This window comes from Penicillium antarcticum (assembly GCF_028974205.1).
Source record: "Penicillium antarcticum strain IBT 31339 chromosome Unknown utg000009l_segment0_segment0, whole genome shotgun sequence".
Taxonomy (NCBI): domain Eukaryota; kingdom Fungi; phylum Ascomycota; class Eurotiomycetes; order Eurotiales; family Aspergillaceae; genus Penicillium; species Penicillium antarcticum.
In genome coordinates, this window is record NW_026695307.1 from 3,123,708 (window position 1) to 3,140,907 (window position 17,200).

Below are 17,200 nucleotides of genomic sequence, written 5' to 3' on the forward strand. Positions count from 1 at the left end.
AGGGCTGTGATGGGTTTATGACCAAGGCCAAATATACCAGCGAAGATTTCCAAGTATGGAACATGCTACATGATTCTTACACCCAAGCTGAAGCCGATCGAAGATAGTGCTAAAGGCTCATCCAGGTATTTATTCCTTCCGTCGTTCTATGGCATATTAAATTGAACTGTAATAAAACCCAAACAACACAAAGGGACGAAGCTATATACAAAAAAGAAACCATCTATATTACACTGTCCAGCAGCTTCGACATAAATCTAAACACCGCATCATGGAAATACATGTACTTCCTTAACCGAGTCGCAGACGACCAGGCACAGCCCGGCCACCGAACATGCCCGAAACTCCACCCTCATCGGTGGAAGCATTGTTGTTGTTGCCCGACATCCAGCGCGGAAGGCGGAAAGGCTCACCCTGGAACCACTGAGGCGTATTAGTAGTGTCAAAAGTATTCTTCACGCGATGCGCAAAGGACTGAAAGAAGTTCTCGTCTTCTTCATCTTCGCCATCGACAATGGTGGGGGAAGCCACAGCCCGCTGGGTAGGCTGGGGAGAACGAGAGCCTTCGGCAGCTGGGACTCGCAGGCGAGATGATCCCGGGGAGCCTTCTTCGCTGCGATCCGAGGCCCAGGTCGAGCGGCTGCCTCGGGAGGATACTGCCAATGAACCGAAGCCGTTCAGCTCGCGCTCAATGAGATCGCGGCCCTCGCGCCAACCGCCTAGGCCATATCCCGCAGGGTTGTTCTCCACATCGTGGATATCATCGTCTTCTGCGAGACCACATCCGAAGATGTTCTGGATGCGACCGTAGAGGTTGAATAGCGTTGCGCCAATAGGAAGAAGGATAAGGATGGGGAAGATAAAATCGAATCCTTTTCCCAGGGGCGTCAGGTTGATGAGCTTGCCGAGGAACTCGTAGAAAGTGGTGCTTCTGCGGAACTCCTTGGGCAGGAATGTCAAGAAGTTGTAGGCGATTGGCACTGTTAGACGAGCCACAAGACTGGCATACCAGCATGCACTTTCACCGTATGTATTACGTCGGACCAGGGCTCGGTTTCCCCAGACTTTGACATCACTGACACCAACGAGGGCGGCCGAGCACATGTACAACAGCCATGCAGAAGCGGTGAGTTGACCGCCAAAACCGACCGGGCTGGATTTCCAGTTTGGAACGACAGTCAAGCTAACAGCAGATAGTTGGGGGGCCAAAGACTTGATCAGCTCTGACCAAACAATGCACCCAGACGCCACAGCGAAGATTGCTCCAAATGCTAGCCTGACCGCAGGGATTACATTAGAGTAAAGCTGATACCGCATATACGGATTCAGAAATTTGACGCGGGGGAAACATGAAGACCGTCTAGCCGCGGGAGCAAACTCAAGCTTCTTTGAGGCCGCGGAGTTGATGATAGCCTGGAGATCGGCCGCCAACTGGACCGTGCGATCCCACTCATCCACGAAACGAGCCTTCATGTGGCGAGCACGTTGAAGCCGTCTCGTCAGATCGGCCAGATAGCGCTCTGTAATAACAGAGGGAATAGCAGCAGACGTATCCTGAGATTCAAGGATCGGGGCCCGCACATCGGGTTGGCCGTGGCCTTCCCGAAGCTCTTCAATCCAGTCCCGGAAATCGCGGGCAGTACCAGTCTTACGCTGTTGTAGTTGAGAAACTTGTCCATTAAGGTTTTCAAGCTCATTGACCGAGTCCATCAGTCGATCGTGTACCTTTGGCGCATGCGCCTGGATTCTGCGTAGCCGACCGCTGACGTTCGCATTTCGGAGCAGATTGCGTGGAATTGAAACGAGGCCGTGACCCATAAGGTAAATGGCAAGTACCAGACCCCACACATATGCTAGTGCCATGACGAGACCCTTGATTGATGTGAAACGGAAGCCGTTTGAGATGGAGACGTAGACCAACCCCACCAATGCACAGCCCAGGACGATCAATTGGTATTTAGCGTTGGATCGGAGGGAATACATAATGCGGGCTTTAGGTTCGCGGTATCCGGAATCGACGTATTCACCGAGCAATGGAAGGATAGCCCTGGAGGAGAGACGTCAATTAGTTACACTCCACACTCAATCCGAAGAGAGTGAGCGACTTACCAAGTAAGAACAAAGATGAGCCAGTAGGCAATGCGCCAGCAGACCAAAACCATTCGCTCTGGCAGCCAAATTGCCTTGGGACCGGAGCCATCGTGGGAACTTGACGCTAAATCAATGGGAACCAAGAGCACAACACTGGCGGGCAGGGCCAGAGCCAAGAAGATTGGAACAATCAAATAGCCCGGGGTGGCGCGCAATGTTAGGAACCGTCGTAGGAGCAATAGTACGAGAGCTGAAATGAAGAAGAGGGCGAATGCGAAAAAGACGTTTGAACCCACGGAAATGGGCGATACAGAGACGGAAAACATGCTGGACAAACAGCGGAGGTGATAGAACAAGTAGTTCAACCGTTGTTCATAACGAGAACTAGCAGTGTCACGAAATGAAAGGAGAGACCGGATGGCACGCGAGTTGTCGAACGGCAAGCCATATATAGAAACGGGCCCCCGGGCTGACGTTTCCAGGAGAGTGGCTGACTTAAGGTCTGACTAACCGGGTAAGAAGTACCGGGAACATGAGTCTGGGTGACGAGGGCCATAGACAGTGGAGTACCCGTTACCCAGCCATCACCACGCAAGCCCGGATCAGGTCAGGGCCAGAACGCCTTGTCGATCAAGTGTTGCATGTACATATCAATATAGTTGTAGGCATTACTTAGGTATAGAACATAGTAGTTAGTCTTAGTCTACTATTGCATAGTACATAGTTAATTAATACTACCCTTACTCCATATCGACCAACTCCGTACTATGACGAAGCTCAGGCTCTGTAAGTTGCGGCCTGAGTGATCAGCGGTATTATTGATACATGTAATAAACAGCCCTAGATGCAAGTAGTTGTCAGTTTCATCCGCAAGGAGATACACCCCATGACACCGCAATACCAAATACCAGTCTATTGATACACTCTCCCTCCCCTTCACCTTCAACTCCTCTGTTCCTCTATTCCTCTATCGCCCTTCTTTTGACTCTTCTCTTTTCTCTCCTCTCCGTTCATTCATATCTTGTATATCCCGCATCTCGTCTCAATTTGACCCGCCACTCCCTTTTGCCCCCTCCCGCCCGATCTGTGCTCTCATCGCATTGTCTCGGGATTCTTGACTTTCGGTACGTACCTAAGCTCTTTGGCACCTCTGTCGAGAGAGGCAACATGAAAAGAAGCCCAGTGCGACTTGAGCGCTGCAGCATCCCTGTCACGGATCCTATCCATTCTACAACTGCCCTCATTGGTTCCAAGCCACATTCAGGTGTCGGCCAGCGAATGGCATCGCTCTGACGCTGGTGCCCGAACGCCTTGCTTTCTCCGTCGTGTTGGCTCGTTGCGTGCCTCTAGTCCCTCCTGCCCTCCGTTTCGTCCATTTTCATTCCATCCCCACCCTCCCTGATCGACTCGAATCACGGTTCCACATCAGCACCTGCTTGCTTTTTTTTCCCGCTGATCAACCGAATCCCTTGCGTCTTCTCCTGCTGACCTTGCGACTTCTTTCACAGTTGCGCGTGGGATTTAGCTAATGCTGACCTTCAAGAAAGCTTCTCGCGGATTGTTCATTGATCCTCCATTGATGGGGTGTCCGCTATGAATCCGGGAGAGTTCGCCAACCCGGGCGCGGGGCCTGGCCGGCCAGCCCTGCCCGTTGGGATGAGGCCCATGAAGGCGAACATGCAACAGAAGAATGACAATATCCAGGCTGTCATGAACCATGTCGCCTCAGTAATAACAAGTCAGGGTCCTTATGGTGGTTGGAAGGCCACGGTCCAGGTCAAGGACCGCGCCCTGCACATTTACCAAATGTGAGTGTTTCTTCTGCCTGCGCTTAATGCGTGCTTCTGCTTTGTCTGACCTGTGTCTGAACTAGGATCTCTTCCCTCCGTCTTATTCAACCTAGCATCGGTCTCAGCCAAGCAGCCCAGGCGGCCATGAGTTTTGAGTCCAAGGCCTTCTCCAAAGCCAATGAACGAGTTCGTCCCGACCCTGTTTGTTTCACCTGAACCTCATATGCTGACCGAGAGGGGTTTTTAGGACGACTATGACAAGGAATGTACCGAGAAGCTTCTTCACATCAAAGACACAAGAGAGAGACAAGCCGCGGTCGCCTACCAAAGTGGAATGATGCCTCAGACGGGCGCCGTCCCAAATCAGATGCCAGTCGGTTTCCCACAACAAATGAATCAGAACTTGCAAGGCTCCCCTGTCGCTGGCCAGAATCAAATGTCAATGGGGATGAATAATGCTGCCCTTCAACAACAGCAACAGCAGCAACGACAACAGCAGCAGTCTCAGGCGATGCTCCAGCAACAGGCACAGCAACAGGCGCAATCACAGCGCACCCAACAACGTCCTGCCAATGGCATACCTCTTCCCGACGACCTCAATACCTTATCTCCCCAGGATCTTGATCATGTTTCCCGACTGGCAAACGAGATGCTCAGCAAGACTTCCCCCGAAGACATGGAAAAGATCAAGCTGAACTTGTCCAACATGACACCCGAACAGCGTCAATACCTCGCAAGAAAAAATCTTGATCCGATGACCTATTTTTTCCGCTCTCAGGCCCTTGGTCAGATCAGACGTCATCGTCGCGCCCGCGCAGAAATAGGACGTACCCAGAACGCTGGCATAGACCCCAATGGCAATATGATGGGTGATCCCATGATGAATTCACAACAGCAACGACAAGCATTCCAAAATATGCTGAACCTTCAGCGTAACAACGCATTTCCTGGTAACCCGGGTCAGTCTATGGAGCCTCCAAATTTCATGGGCAACGTGGAGAACATTCAAGGACAGCAGGCAGATGGCCTACGCTCACAAGAAGCTGGTCAGCTAGTGGTTCCTGCAAGTTCGTCGCAAATGAACCAGGCACCATTCCCAAATAACAATCACAATAACATGTTCCCGCAACAGATGGGCCAGAATGGCCAGGCCAACATGAATGGCGATAATGTCAATGCCCAGGCCCAGGCCCAGGCTCAATTCCTTGCTCAGCAGCAGCATATGCAAGGTGGCTCCAATGTTCCCCAGGATCGAATGCAATTCCAGGCCCAAGCCCAGGCTCAGGCACGTGCCCAAGCGGCTCAGAAAGCTCAGATGGCAATCTCGGGTCATGGTGGTCAGGCAAACCCCCAAGGACAGTCACAACTCACTGGCCAGAGTCCCGGCATGCCGATGCTGAACCAGCCGATGGCACCCGGCCAGATGTCACCAGTTCAGGTCCATGGTCAAACGCGACCACCCTCTCGCCCCATGTCTCAGCATCCGGGAAGTGTTCCAGGACAGGCTGCAATGCAAGGTCGTCCACCGATGCCCCCCAATATTCCGCAGCACATCCAAGACCAAATTGCCCGTATGACCCCAGAACAGGCCCAGGCGTTCATGTTGACCCAGCAGCGTCGGGCCATGAGCAATATGGCTCGGAATCCCGCCCAACAGCCGGCTTCCCTACAGCAGAACCAACCTCAGCCAGGTCAACCCCAGCAGATGCTCAATAATCAAATGGGCAATCCGATGATGAGAGGCTCGATGAACGTCCCTCAGGAAATGAATCCCGGTGGACTACCCCAAGGCCAGCAGCTGACCCCACAGCAGCGTCAACAACGGCAGAACGAGATGTTCAAGCTTCAACTGCTCCGACAGCAAAACAACGGAGTGGAGATGACCCCTGATCAGAGCAAGCAAATGGACCGTGTGGCTTTCCCACCGTCGATCCTGAATATGAACGGCACCTCAATGCAAGTACCTAAAAACGTTAAGAATTGGGGCCAACTGAAACAATGGGCCGCTTCAAACTCGGGAGGCTCAAGACCTAATGATATGTCTCGCCTTATGGTGCTCCAGAAGCTTCACCTCGGCCAATTGCTTTCATCTGGTACTGGTTTAGTCAAGGACCCCAATGTCCCAGGTCAACAGGCAACCCCCTTCCAGAGCACCCAGAACCAATTTCCGAATCCCCAGGGCTTTCCGGTCGGCCAGCAACAGCCTCCCCCTAACATGGCGGGTATGCGTCCGATTACCGCCCAAGATATCCAAATGGCGCGCCAGAAGCTGGGACCTCAGTCAGCAAACTTCACCGATGAACAGATCCGCGACATTCTGCACCGGAACCGTCAAAGGCAATTGATGCAGGCAGCCCAAAATCGAGCCATGCAAATGGAAGGAAATATGCCCCCTGGGCAGCAAGGCCAACCGACCACGCAACCTCCATTCCCTTCAGGTCAAGCTATTCCTCAACCTAAACCCCAACCCCCTCAGCAGACACAGCCACCTGCGGACCCACAATCACTGGTAAAGGCGCAAGCCGCAGCGAACGCCAAAAGTGCGAAGGCTGTGGCCGGGAAACCGGCCTCGAAGAAGCGACCTAGCACGGATGATACTCCTGACGACAGAAATATGGCTACCCCCCAACAGAATCAGACTGTAATGCCTTCTGGTACAGGGGCTGGCCCCACAAGGTCAGGTATGCCATTCACGCCGGAACAGCTTGCACAGATGACTCCCCAGCAGCGGGCTCAGGTGGATGCGCACATGTGGAGACAACAACAAGCTCAACCCAAGGTTCTTAGCAGAGTTGCCGCCGAGGAAGCGTGGAACAAGAATCTGCCACCTCAAGTCATGGAAGTTTACAATGAGATCTCCAAGGCCGCCCCACCCGCAAAGCCCTTGCCCATCAGCCCAGAGGACAAGGTCTTAATGACAAACCAATTGCGTGATTCTCTGCAAGTTCTCGGCCGGCTAGATACCCTGGTGCAATGGTATGCAAAAGTTCCAGGCCAGGAGAAGAACGTGAGAAATCTTCTCGCCATGCGCATCCAACTCATGAGGCAGTTCAAGCCCTCGCAGGACTGGATTGTTAATGATCAGTTCACCATCACCAATGATTACCTTCACGGCGCTGTCATGTTCATGAAAAGGTTGTTCCAGTTGATGCTTACCCGCATCCAACAACAGAGCCAGCGTTCCAACGCTGCTCAACCTCCTGCCCCCGCCGCACCAAATGCGCAAGGCAATATGCCTGCACTGAATGCCACCAACTTGCAACAGTTGCAGGCACAGGAAGAAGCCCTCCAGCGAGCTCGACGCGCGTCAAGCCAATCAGCTACCGTACCACCTGCGCCTTTCGGTGCTCCATCTCCATCTGGAGTCCCTCATGCATATGGCCCAGGAGGACTTGCCCCCGAAAACCTCAAATTGCCTCCCCCGAAAAGACGGAAGCAGTCTCACGCTGGTATCGCATCATCTCCAATCCAGGCCAATGGGGCTCCCGTGGCCGCGGTGAAGTACAACAAACAAGTCGCGGATGCCAAATCGACAGCTGCAGCGTTGGCGGGAGCTTTCAAGTGCAGTGTGGTCGAATGTCAACACCACTACCAAGGATTCCCCACTCAAGTGGCCTTGGACAAGCATGTTGAAGAAAGCCATCAACCCGAGGAGGAGGAAGTTATCGATGACTACCTCAAATACTACCATGAAAGCATTTCGATTGGATTGGGATTGAATCCTAACGACCCTCAAGTCCCACAAGCTGCGCCTACTGGATTCGCACCACTCTCCAACAAGATCAATGCGGCGGCTTCTCCTGCGAAGCAAAGCATTGCTACCCCTGTGCTTGGCAACATGACTCCCATGGCCCGAGTCACCAGCCACCTCGGAGGCAAGACCGCATCTCCTTCTACATCAACCCAGCTTCTCACCCCGCAGCAGTCTGCCAAGGGAGCGAAGCCTGCTGCCAAGTCTGGTCTGGAGGATAGCGAGCCAAAGGACCCATGGGCGGACTGTCCCACTTCGCTTGACGCCCTCCATGACACCTTCTCGAACCTAGCAAGCAAGGACCTGCCTTACCTGGGCTACGACCCACTTGAAGACTTCAATATCAACGAAGCCACCCCAGAGGATGATTGGCTTGCCCTCGGTACTCTGACACCTCCTGACGAGACCGACCAAGCCGCTTTCATGGATAATTTCTATGAACCCTGGGACGAGGACTCCATTGCACTGGCTGCGGCCACAATCCGCATACCACCCGAGATTCAAGTCAAGGGCGAAGGCCCCATGGGTCAGCTTGAAGTTGATTGGGATGCCGTTGCCCGTTTCGACAAGGAGGGCATTTCCATTCCCATTACTTGATGAGTTTCATGGTTCATATCGGGCTTCTATACCCATTCCTAGCCCTATAGCCATAGGTTGTGTTACAGGTGGACTCACATGACGGTTTGTCTGGTTTCGGTGATTTTTCTCTGGCGCATATAGGGTTCAGGAGCGATGCGTTTGTACACTACCATACGCGGGACTCCTGTTTCATCATTCTATTCTTAATTTCTTGTTGGGCAGTATGTGTTGTCCGTTGTCCTCAGCGATGGCGTTTTGAGGGAGGAAAAATAGGGATTCAATTCTTGAATATGCATTCTTTTATATTCAATACTGTCTCAGTGTAGCTTAAGCTTAGATCGACGTGGATACCGAGTGGGTCCCGGCCGTACAGTCAGCCGTGCCTCGTGACTTGTGCTATCAGTTGCTCTGATAAGCCTATCTCCGCTTTGTCTCCTCACCTATTCAGAGGCCCTCAATAGCCTCTTCATCTCTCTTGCACTTGAGTCTGAGCTCGAGTTTACCAGTCAAATAATACCAGCAAAATGACGAACAATGCTCTCATTCCATTCCTGGTCACGATGATGCTCGTGACCGGGGTGTGCAACACCATTCTCAACAAGTACCAGGCAAGTCCAGGAGTCATAGCTACAGTCAAGGAGACCCGAGCTAATCATCCTCCTTGAACAGGACATGCAATGTGTGCGGAACTGTGATTCCCCCGAACCCGCCTACCGCAAGCTCTTCGAGCAGCCAGTCATCCAAACGTAGGGATCAACCCAAGCTTATCACGAGCTGAAGCTCTAAACCAAGAACAAAAAATACTGACAGCACCTCCAATTCCAACAGAGCCCAAATGTTCATCGGAGAAATGGGTTGCTGGCTCGTCGTCGGCTTTACCTTCCTCTACCGCACTTACATCGGTCCCCGTCTATCAAGCGACCCCTCCCCACTCCTGGCAGGCGGTTACCACCCAGTAAACGGCGAAGACGAGCAGCTAGACAACAACGATGACAATACAATCGACGACAGCAGACACCCCAAGCCTTTCGCCGAGGAAGATGAGCGCATCCCCCTGCGCGGTTGGAAGATCCTCCTTCTCGCCGCGCCGTCCAGCTGTGACATCGCTGGCACAACCCTAATGAACGTAGGCCTCCTCTTCGTGGCGGCAAGTATTTACCAGATGACCCGTGGCGCACTAGTCCTCTTCGTCGGTCTGTTCAGCGTTATTTTCCTCCGCCGCAAGCTGTACCTGTATCAGTGGAGCGCGCTGTTCATCGTCGTTCTCGGTGTCGCGGTTGTCGGTCTTTCGGGCGCTTTATTCAGCGGTGATTCCGGCCATGATATCACTCAGGGTGATGGAGTTGCCGGTGCTGCTTCCCATGCTATGATCAAGGCTCGTGCTGTTGCTGGGACACCTGAGGCTGTGCAGGTTGTTATTGGTGTGTTGCTTATTGCTGCTGCGCAGATTTTCACTGCTTCGCAGTTTGTTCTGGAGGAATGGATTCTCGAGCACTATGCTATGGATCCTATTGAGGTTGTTGGTTGGGAAGGTATTTTCGGCTTCTTGGTCACGCTTATCGGTATGATCGTTATGTACTTCGCCGTGGGGCGGACTGAGGCTGGTCGCTATGGATACTTCGACATGAAGGAGGGATGGCGTCAAATCACTCACAGCCGTGCCATTGCTCTGTCGAGTCTGGCGATCATGGTCAGCATTGGGTATGTTTCTCTAATTTCTCGACTCCGCCTTTTTGACCTCCCATCTAACTTAATCATAGCGGCTTCAACTTCTTCGGTCTGTCAGTGACTCGTACCGTCTCCGCCACCTCCCGTAGCACAATTGACACCTGCCGAACCCTCTTCATCTGGCTCGTCTCTCTGGGCCTGGGCTGGGAGTCCTTCAAGTGGCTCCAGGTTGCTGGCTTCGCCCTCCTGGTCTACGGAACATTCTTGTTCAACGATATTGTTCGCCCTCCTCTCAAGGCCTGTCTCCCTCGCAACCACAGAGAGGGCGAGGTCCTTCTTCCCGAGGACCCTATTGAGCATATCTGAGAAAGATGATATACTTTCAACCTATCTACCATCTCACTATCTATCTCATATCGTCACCATTTAGTATCTGGGTCATTGATTTGACTATCATGAAGCTGAGGGATATGATCTTGGATAGATGATACGATCTTGGATAGATGATACGATCTTGCATTCTTTCGTTGGAGTTAGCTGACTTCCGTCTTTTTATTTGTTTTGGACCATGTATTGAGCTTATATCTCGCGTTTCTTGCTGTAGTGTTCTATTTGCCTCTTCGGCTTAAAGAGCCTGGTTTATTGCATTTCTCGGGTTTGTTTTTGCTTGGAGTTCATTCTTTCGTTCTCTTCTAGAGAGTTATAGCTGCAATATAACAAAACATATAAATATTACCCCATGCCTTCTCAAACCATAGAAAGAATAATATCGAAGCTACTCTCATTTGACATAGTCGGTACTGTTTACTAGGACATGCACCTCAGCTGTAGGTACAGCGCTTGTACTCCCGACTAACGAACCACTAACATTTTGTTCCGATGCAAGCCACTGCACCTACACCTACACCTACACCTATATCTGCACCATGCAGCATTTGCTCATACATGAAGTTCCGTCTGTTAAGCATATACAAGAAAGAACAAGTTCCACCACAAGGATGGAAATCAAGGACAAGGACCAAAACAAAAGTCTAGATACGGACGAAAGCGTAGGCGCAAGAAAGGCAAAAGGCAGAAGAGTACAGATGCTAAGGTGTATAGAAATGAATTTTGAACTGTTCATGGGAAAATTAAAAAATTTCGTTCGGTTGAGATTTTGACATCACTTTCGCCAGTGCCATATATCTATGGCTCGGACCAATCCACCTGGTCGATAACGGGATCGCCGCCGTCTTTGGCGGAGGAGATACGGAGTCGGAGACGGATTTTGGCGGGGAGAGCCTGGGGAATTTGTTAGTTTGATGAATTCGTTAGGTGGAAGGTAGGAAAGCAAAAGCATACTCCGTTCAGAGCGGTCACACGCATCGATTGGGTACCCTCGTCACCGGCTTCGAGATCGGCTTTGCTAATTGCGCTCAGTTGCAGACGTTGACTCTTTGGCACGGCGGCTTGCAGACCGACACTAGTGAACGTGTCGAAGTTGGACTCGTTGCGGAAGCGAGCCATGATCTGGGCGTTGGGGCCGCTACGCTGGACTTGCAAGGTGAGGATGAGGCCATCCTTGCTGAGGGCAGTGTGTGCTGGTGTCGAGGCGGAGACGGGAGCGGGAGAGGCTGAAGGCGAGAGGGCAGAGGCACCCATGCCACCACCCAATAGATCCATGGATGCAGATGCAGGTTGTGTTGGCTGGGGAGATGGCGAAGGACCATTGGAGCCGAACAGGTCCATGATGGCGCTGTTCGGGTTCTTCTGGCTAGCAGGGCCTGGTGAAGGCGATGACAGGCCGGAGTCTCCGCCAAGAATGTCTGCCAGCAGATCGGCGGTGTTCGATCCGTTCGAGGTAGGGCTGGTAACGGGGGCGTCACCGCCGACCAGGTCGAGGAGCAGGTCATGTTCGGCCGGTTTGGCGGCTTTGGTTGACTTGCTACGGAGAACCTTGCTCTGGCGCTTCTTCGCAGTGGGCGCACCCAGCACCCTTTGTTCCTCGCGAATCTCAGGTGGGGGCATCCGCTCGAGCACGCCGCGGCGGATTTGGTCGTAACCGAAGAGGTTGGAATATTCAACAGCACGCTGCTGGATCTCCACACTCAAGTCGGCAGTCCGACCAGAGAGGAAACGGCGCAGACGTTCGATCTGAGCAGGATCCGACATGCGCACTGTAAGCTTCATGGATGCAGTGATGATGTACTCAACTGCAATTTGGGTGGCGTAGGTGCTGTTGAGGATGTTGGTGAAGAGGTCGACAATATCACTTTCCTTTACCTCCTTGACCAATTCCTCTTCCTCATATTGACCACCCTGGAGTAGACTATCGGCGTATTCACCGATCGTCCATGTCGCAGCCAGTGTAAGACCTTCTTGTGAGATATCGTCCTTCAATGAGGAGTAGAGCTTCTGCACTGCATAGGTCTGCAGTTCAGGGGTGGTAGCAATGAGACGGACAAACGAAGAGAGGATCTGTTCCTTGACGTAGTTCCCAGCCAGCTTGAGAACCCGCAATATGGTATCCATGTGCCAGCGCTTGTTGGGCGCGAAACGATCAGCCGCAATGCCAATTTGTGTGGTCATCACAGGCTTGAACTCGTTGTCGGCCACCTCCAGGAAGGCCAGGAGTTCCCGTACCAGCACCCGCACATTACCCTCGTTGATCAACATGAAGCTGAGATCGAGCGCTCGCCGGCGAATGCTAATATCTGGATCCCGCAGACACTCCAAGATCGTGTTACGGTGTCTTTGCACCGCATTAGGCTCGATTGCAACCACCTTGTTCAAGGTGTTCAGTGCAACATAACGGATATTATTGTCCTTGTTAGCCAAGAATTTGCCGAGAATGTTGACGCCCAGCACCCTCAAACCCGAGTCGGCTTCAATATCCAGGATAGTAAGAACGGCCTCGTACAAGATCGAGTTGCCGACGTTCTTTGAGGAATCCGTGTTGGTGGCCACCTGGGCCAAGATATCGTTGATCAACTCGCTAGTGGCCACATCTCCGCGACCCAATACACGCAAGAAACGGAGAATTTTGACCTGAAGGAAAGGGTCTGTGATACCGGACACATCATGCTCGGGTGCATACCCGGAGGTTGTCAGACCCTTCAAAGCACGTACGAGACCTCCAGCCAGCGGCCGGAACATCTCAATCACACCCTCTGGTCCTTCTTCCTCCTCTTCCGCCTCACAAAGATCAATCGCCAGTGTCAAGCCACAAAGCAGTACACCATGGTTTCGGTCTGAGAGAAGGTTCTTGGCTTTCTCGAGGAAGTGCTCGTAAAGGTCTGGAACCTTGCGACAGATGCGCATGGCACAGATGGCTGCTTTCCGGCGAATATATGGGTTGGCGGTCGACATAAGGCCTTCGACTTCGGGGAATAGATCACGGGACATTTCGATGGAGGCAATGTTGCCAAGAGCACAAAGAGCGAGACCGACGATATATTGGTTGGAGTGGTTGAGGTCACTGCAGGCCGGTCAGTATAAGTTCAAGCCATCGAGACTATCGTAGACACCCACTTCTTCAAAGAATTGGTGACCAAGGTTAAAACTTCCTGATTCTCATCCAGTAACAGCATGGTCCCCAGATATCCCAGACGCTTATCGGCGAACCGGTGTGAGGCAAGTAGTTTCAGACATTCGATCTGACCGAAATGAGTGCGCTCTCCAAGAGTGAAGAGGTACAAGAGCTTCGCGACATTGTTCCTCCTATCAGGTCATTAGAGGTAGTTCACAAAGTCCATTGGGAGATTGCTGCAGCTAACCGAATACCGGAGTCATGGCTCTCTTCTCGAAACGAGGCTCGAATAGCGGCGCTCTCCTTTTGAATCACGGCACGTTCATCGGCGATGGTCTTGGCTGATCGGACATTCCGAATGAATTGCTTGACTATAGACAGATCATCTTGCGTGGTTAGTACTGCATCTCAGGGGAGGAGGGGCGGCGGGCAGCACTCACGGGAAGACATGGCCACGGAGACCCCCAACGGGGCGAGAAAAGGGAATATTCAATGGAGGAGAAGAGACAAATTCAGGCCCAGGAAAGCAAACCAAGCACCGCGCTCATGAAACCAATGGAATGAAGAAGCGTCAAGGCAGTGGTCTGAAGGTCTGGACTGCTTTATTATTATTCCTCATGGCAGTCGACCTGGCTTCTTGGCATGGGGCGCTAGTTGAGAATGGGACTAGCGCGACCCTTGGGGTCAGGTGATGAGAGACTGGTATAAAGACTCACCGCCTTGTGGGTACCAAAGATAAAAAAAAGAATGGACTCGCGGGGAATCGAACCCCGGACCACTCCCATGCTAAGGGAGTATTATACCACTAAACCACAAGCCCATTTGATTGGTGGAGATCTTACCTTGATGCGATATAATCCAAAATCAGACGTAATGCCAGACTACCCACATGTATAAGAATGTCAGAACACTTCCTTACTTGAGATTGAAATTAAATGACAACATGAAACGTAGTTACATCTTGGCAAGTAGACCTCCTAACAATTCAACGGACTGTTGTGAATCCATCTGCCTAGTCCCCTATAAACGCTGTGACGTAGTGGTTATTTTGGTTGACTTTCGGAACAAACAAACCCACCAGAGCTCCCCCACATCATATGTGTCTTTCTTACACTTCAGCGTATTCGATGTGCCATCTTTCTGCTTCCACAATTGCATCCATATAGGATGTCTAGCGCCGTCTCCCATGATTCCGCAACTGTACGGCCGCGCGCCGTTCCTCTCCAGTCTGACGAAAAGGACGTGACTAGAGCTCTTCCCCTTCCCCTGGAAAAGCTATCCCAGGACACGAGGTGAGCTGCTGCCTACCCACATAGCTAGATCTTTACATGGATTTGGCTAACATATGTATTGCATTGAAGTGGCCGCTCAACCCCTGTCTCCGAGGATGCGCCCCCGTCGGTGCACTCGATCTCATCTGCGAGGAAGCAGGTTCGGGCCCGAAACCGTCTGTTTTATACGATAGACTATGTCCCACGTGTGTCGCATTTTGATCCGGATAGCGACTATCATAATTTTCGAGGGTTCTTTACTCTCTTTTGGATTGCGCTGGTGATTATGGTCGGAACCAGCGTGCTGCGCAACATCAAATATACAGGATTCCCCTTACAACTGCGCGTCTGGAGTCTCTTGACGGAGAATGTGTGGGTGATGGGACTGAGTGATGTGGCCATGGTCGTAAGCTCGGGACTCGTTCTACCCTTACACCGGATCTGGCGGAGCGGTCCGCAGTGGCTGCGGTGGTCGCGCGGCGGTATGATAGTGCAGAGTCTGGGCGAGGCATTTTGGTTGGTCCTATGGATCAAGTGAGACTCTATCCTTAGTTGAGCGGCGTTATATATCGCTGACAAGCAATAGCTGGCCGTTTATGCTGCAGTGGACCTGGACCGCGCAGGTCTTCTTCACGCTGCATACCCTTACAATCCTCATGAAACTGCATTCCTATGCTTTTTACAATGGTCATCTCAGTGAGACTGAGCGCCGCTTAGCTTCTCTTGACAAGCCCGGTTCGATGTCCTCGAACACTACGTCTGCCGTCCACTACCCGGAAGTCCACCGACGCCGGCCATCCGTGAAAGACCAGAACGAGAAAGACACACCGACAGAACCACTGCTGAAGTTGCGCGAGGAACTAGCCACAGAACTTACCTCACCACTCGGCAATATCTCCTACCCCCAGAACCTTCACGTCGGAAACTACGTCGACTTCCTATTCTGTCCGACTCTCTGCTACGAGCTGGAGTATCCACGTCGAAAGGATCGCCGCTGGGCAGAGATTGGATGGAAGACTGCAGCGGTATTTGGTTGCATCTTCCTGCTGACCCTCGTCAGCGAGGAGTTCATTCTCCCCGTCTTGAACGAGGCCAGCGCTCAGCTCCACGTCGTCTCCAGCATCTCGGACAAGGCATTCATCCTCGCTGAGACTATCAGCATGCTCCTGTTCCCCTTTATGATTACATTCCTGCTTGTCTTCCTGGTCATCTTCGAATACGTGCTAGGCGCATTTGCCGAGCTGACCCGATTTGCTGACCGACACTTTTACGCGGACTGGTGGAATTCGTGCGACTGGTACGTCTTACAGCAGACTCGATATGAACCCACTCACTAGATGTTGATCTAATAATTTTTAGGCTCGAATTCTCCCGCGAGTGGAATGTCCCCGTCCACCACTTCCTCTTCCGCCATGTCTACTTCCCCTCTCGATGCAACTTCTCTCAGCCCGTGGCTATGCTCATTACATTTCTAGTCAGCTCAATATTCCACGAGCTGGTCATGAGCTGTATCACCAAGAAACTCCGTGGATACGGATTCCTGGCTATGATGCTGCAGCTGCCCATTGTTGCAGTTCAGAAGTCCCGCTTCTTCAGAGGACGGACTACCCTCAATGTAAGCTACCTATACCTGGATATGCTGTCATGCAGTGCTGACTCGACTAGAATGTGTTCTTTTGGTTTTCTATGATCTTGGGTCTTTCAATGGTAAGTTCTACAGTGCTCTCTTGGGGTTGGATATATACACAGGTACTTTTTGATTCTAACATGGCTGCTCTAGATGTGTGCGTTCTACGTCTTGGTCTAGGGCTGTACTTTAAGTGTGGTATCCTGGACAAGGCGGAATAGTGCAGTCGATCAACAAAGCGATTTTGTAGCAAGGTGTAGGTTGGATTCAGAGATGGTTTAGCGGCGGGTTTGCTTCTATTTGTACCAAGAGTGTACTCGTTCCTTTGTATATAGCTTCAGTTGTATTTTTGTCTCAACTACGGAGTACTATGTTCTAATGCCCCGGTCATCTACAGTATACCGCCAGTAGATAACAATGATTAAAAGTCTCTTGGGGTGAGCAAAGAGAACTGAAAAGGGACGCTTTTCGTTTCATCGCTCAACACACGTGAGGCTATTTCTTGGTAAATCCAGCTAGATTTAGCCACGATAAATCAAATAGTTATTGACAGACGCCATAGTGTATAGGGGGTACTTTACGGGGCTGGCTTACATGCTCACTTGCAGAATACATGTACCTCAATTACTACAATGTGAATGTTGCTCTTCTGGCCGGTGGTGAAGGAAACTACACCTTCCACCACGCATTCTCAACAGACCATCGAAATGGACTACGGTGCTATGAGCCAGACTGGTCCCAGAAATTCATTTGCCTATGTCCGAAAGATGATATTGCATAGAATCCGATGACTCTATGTCTGAAGAAATTGAGAAAGCTCGTCCGCAGTACAGACTGCAAGGTGGACCAGCCGAGTTGCCTGCTATGAGCTGGAAAGAGTACGAGGACCAAGTTGACCACGACCACTGCCTTCTT

General features: G+C 51.7%; 5 protein-coding genes across 5 annotated transcripts; 3 read left to right on the forward strand and 2 right to left on the reverse strand.

Annotated features, from left to right (window-relative positions):
• Positions 1-291: 291 nt before the first annotated feature.
• On the reverse strand, positions 292-2,417 carry N7508_009545 (LMBR1 domain-containing protein; the record flags this gene model as incomplete). Its single annotated transcript, XM_058467608.1, has 2 exons — positions 292-2,047; positions 2,110-2,417. 2 exons carry the CDS (start codon positions 2,415-2,417, stop codon positions 292-294), a joined length of 2,064 nt encoding a protein of 687 aa, XP_058315454.1.
• A 1,267-nt stretch (positions 2,418-3,684) lies between these two features.
• On the forward strand, positions 3,685-8,229 carry N7508_009546 (uncharacterized protein; the record flags this gene model as incomplete). The annotated part of the gene is made up of 3 exons (XM_058467609.1): positions 3,685-3,899; positions 3,965-4,067; positions 4,129-8,229. 3 exons carry the CDS (start codon positions 3,685-3,687, stop codon positions 8,227-8,229), a joined length of 4,419 nt encoding a protein of 1,472 aa, XP_058315455.1.
• A 506-nt stretch (positions 8,230-8,735) lies between these two features.
• Positions 8,736-10,245, forward strand: N7508_009547 (putative nucleotide-sugar transporter; the record flags this gene model as incomplete). The annotated part of the gene is made up of 4 exons (XM_058467610.1): positions 8,736-8,819; positions 8,881-8,957; positions 9,040-9,912; positions 9,972-10,245. The coding sequence occupies 4 exons, from the start codon at positions 8,736-8,738 to the stop codon at positions 10,243-10,245; spliced, it is 1,308 nt and encodes a 435-aa protein (XP_058315456.1).
• An 819-nt stretch (positions 10,246-11,064) lies between these two features.
• On the reverse strand, positions 11,065-13,837 carry N7508_009548 (AP-1 complex subunit gamma; the record flags this gene model as incomplete). The annotated part of the gene is made up of 5 exons (XM_058467611.1): positions 11,065-11,160; positions 11,221-13,336; positions 13,390-13,578; positions 13,635-13,758; positions 13,828-13,837. The coding sequence occupies 5 exons, from the start codon at positions 13,835-13,837 to the stop codon at positions 11,065-11,067; spliced, it is 2,535 nt and encodes an 844-aa protein (XP_058315457.1).
• Positions 13,838-14,554: 717 nt separating this feature from the next.
• On the forward strand, positions 14,555-16,465 carry N7508_009549 (putative sterol o-acyltransferase (APE2); the record flags this gene model as incomplete). The annotated part of the gene is made up of 6 exons (XM_058467612.1): positions 14,555-14,679; positions 14,749-15,192; positions 15,245-15,955; positions 16,018-16,273; positions 16,324-16,365; positions 16,439-16,465. The coding sequence occupies 6 exons, from the start codon at positions 14,555-14,557 to the stop codon at positions 16,463-16,465; spliced, it is 1,605 nt and encodes a 534-aa protein (XP_058315458.1).
• Between the last annotated feature and the right edge of the window lie 735 nt (positions 16,466-17,200).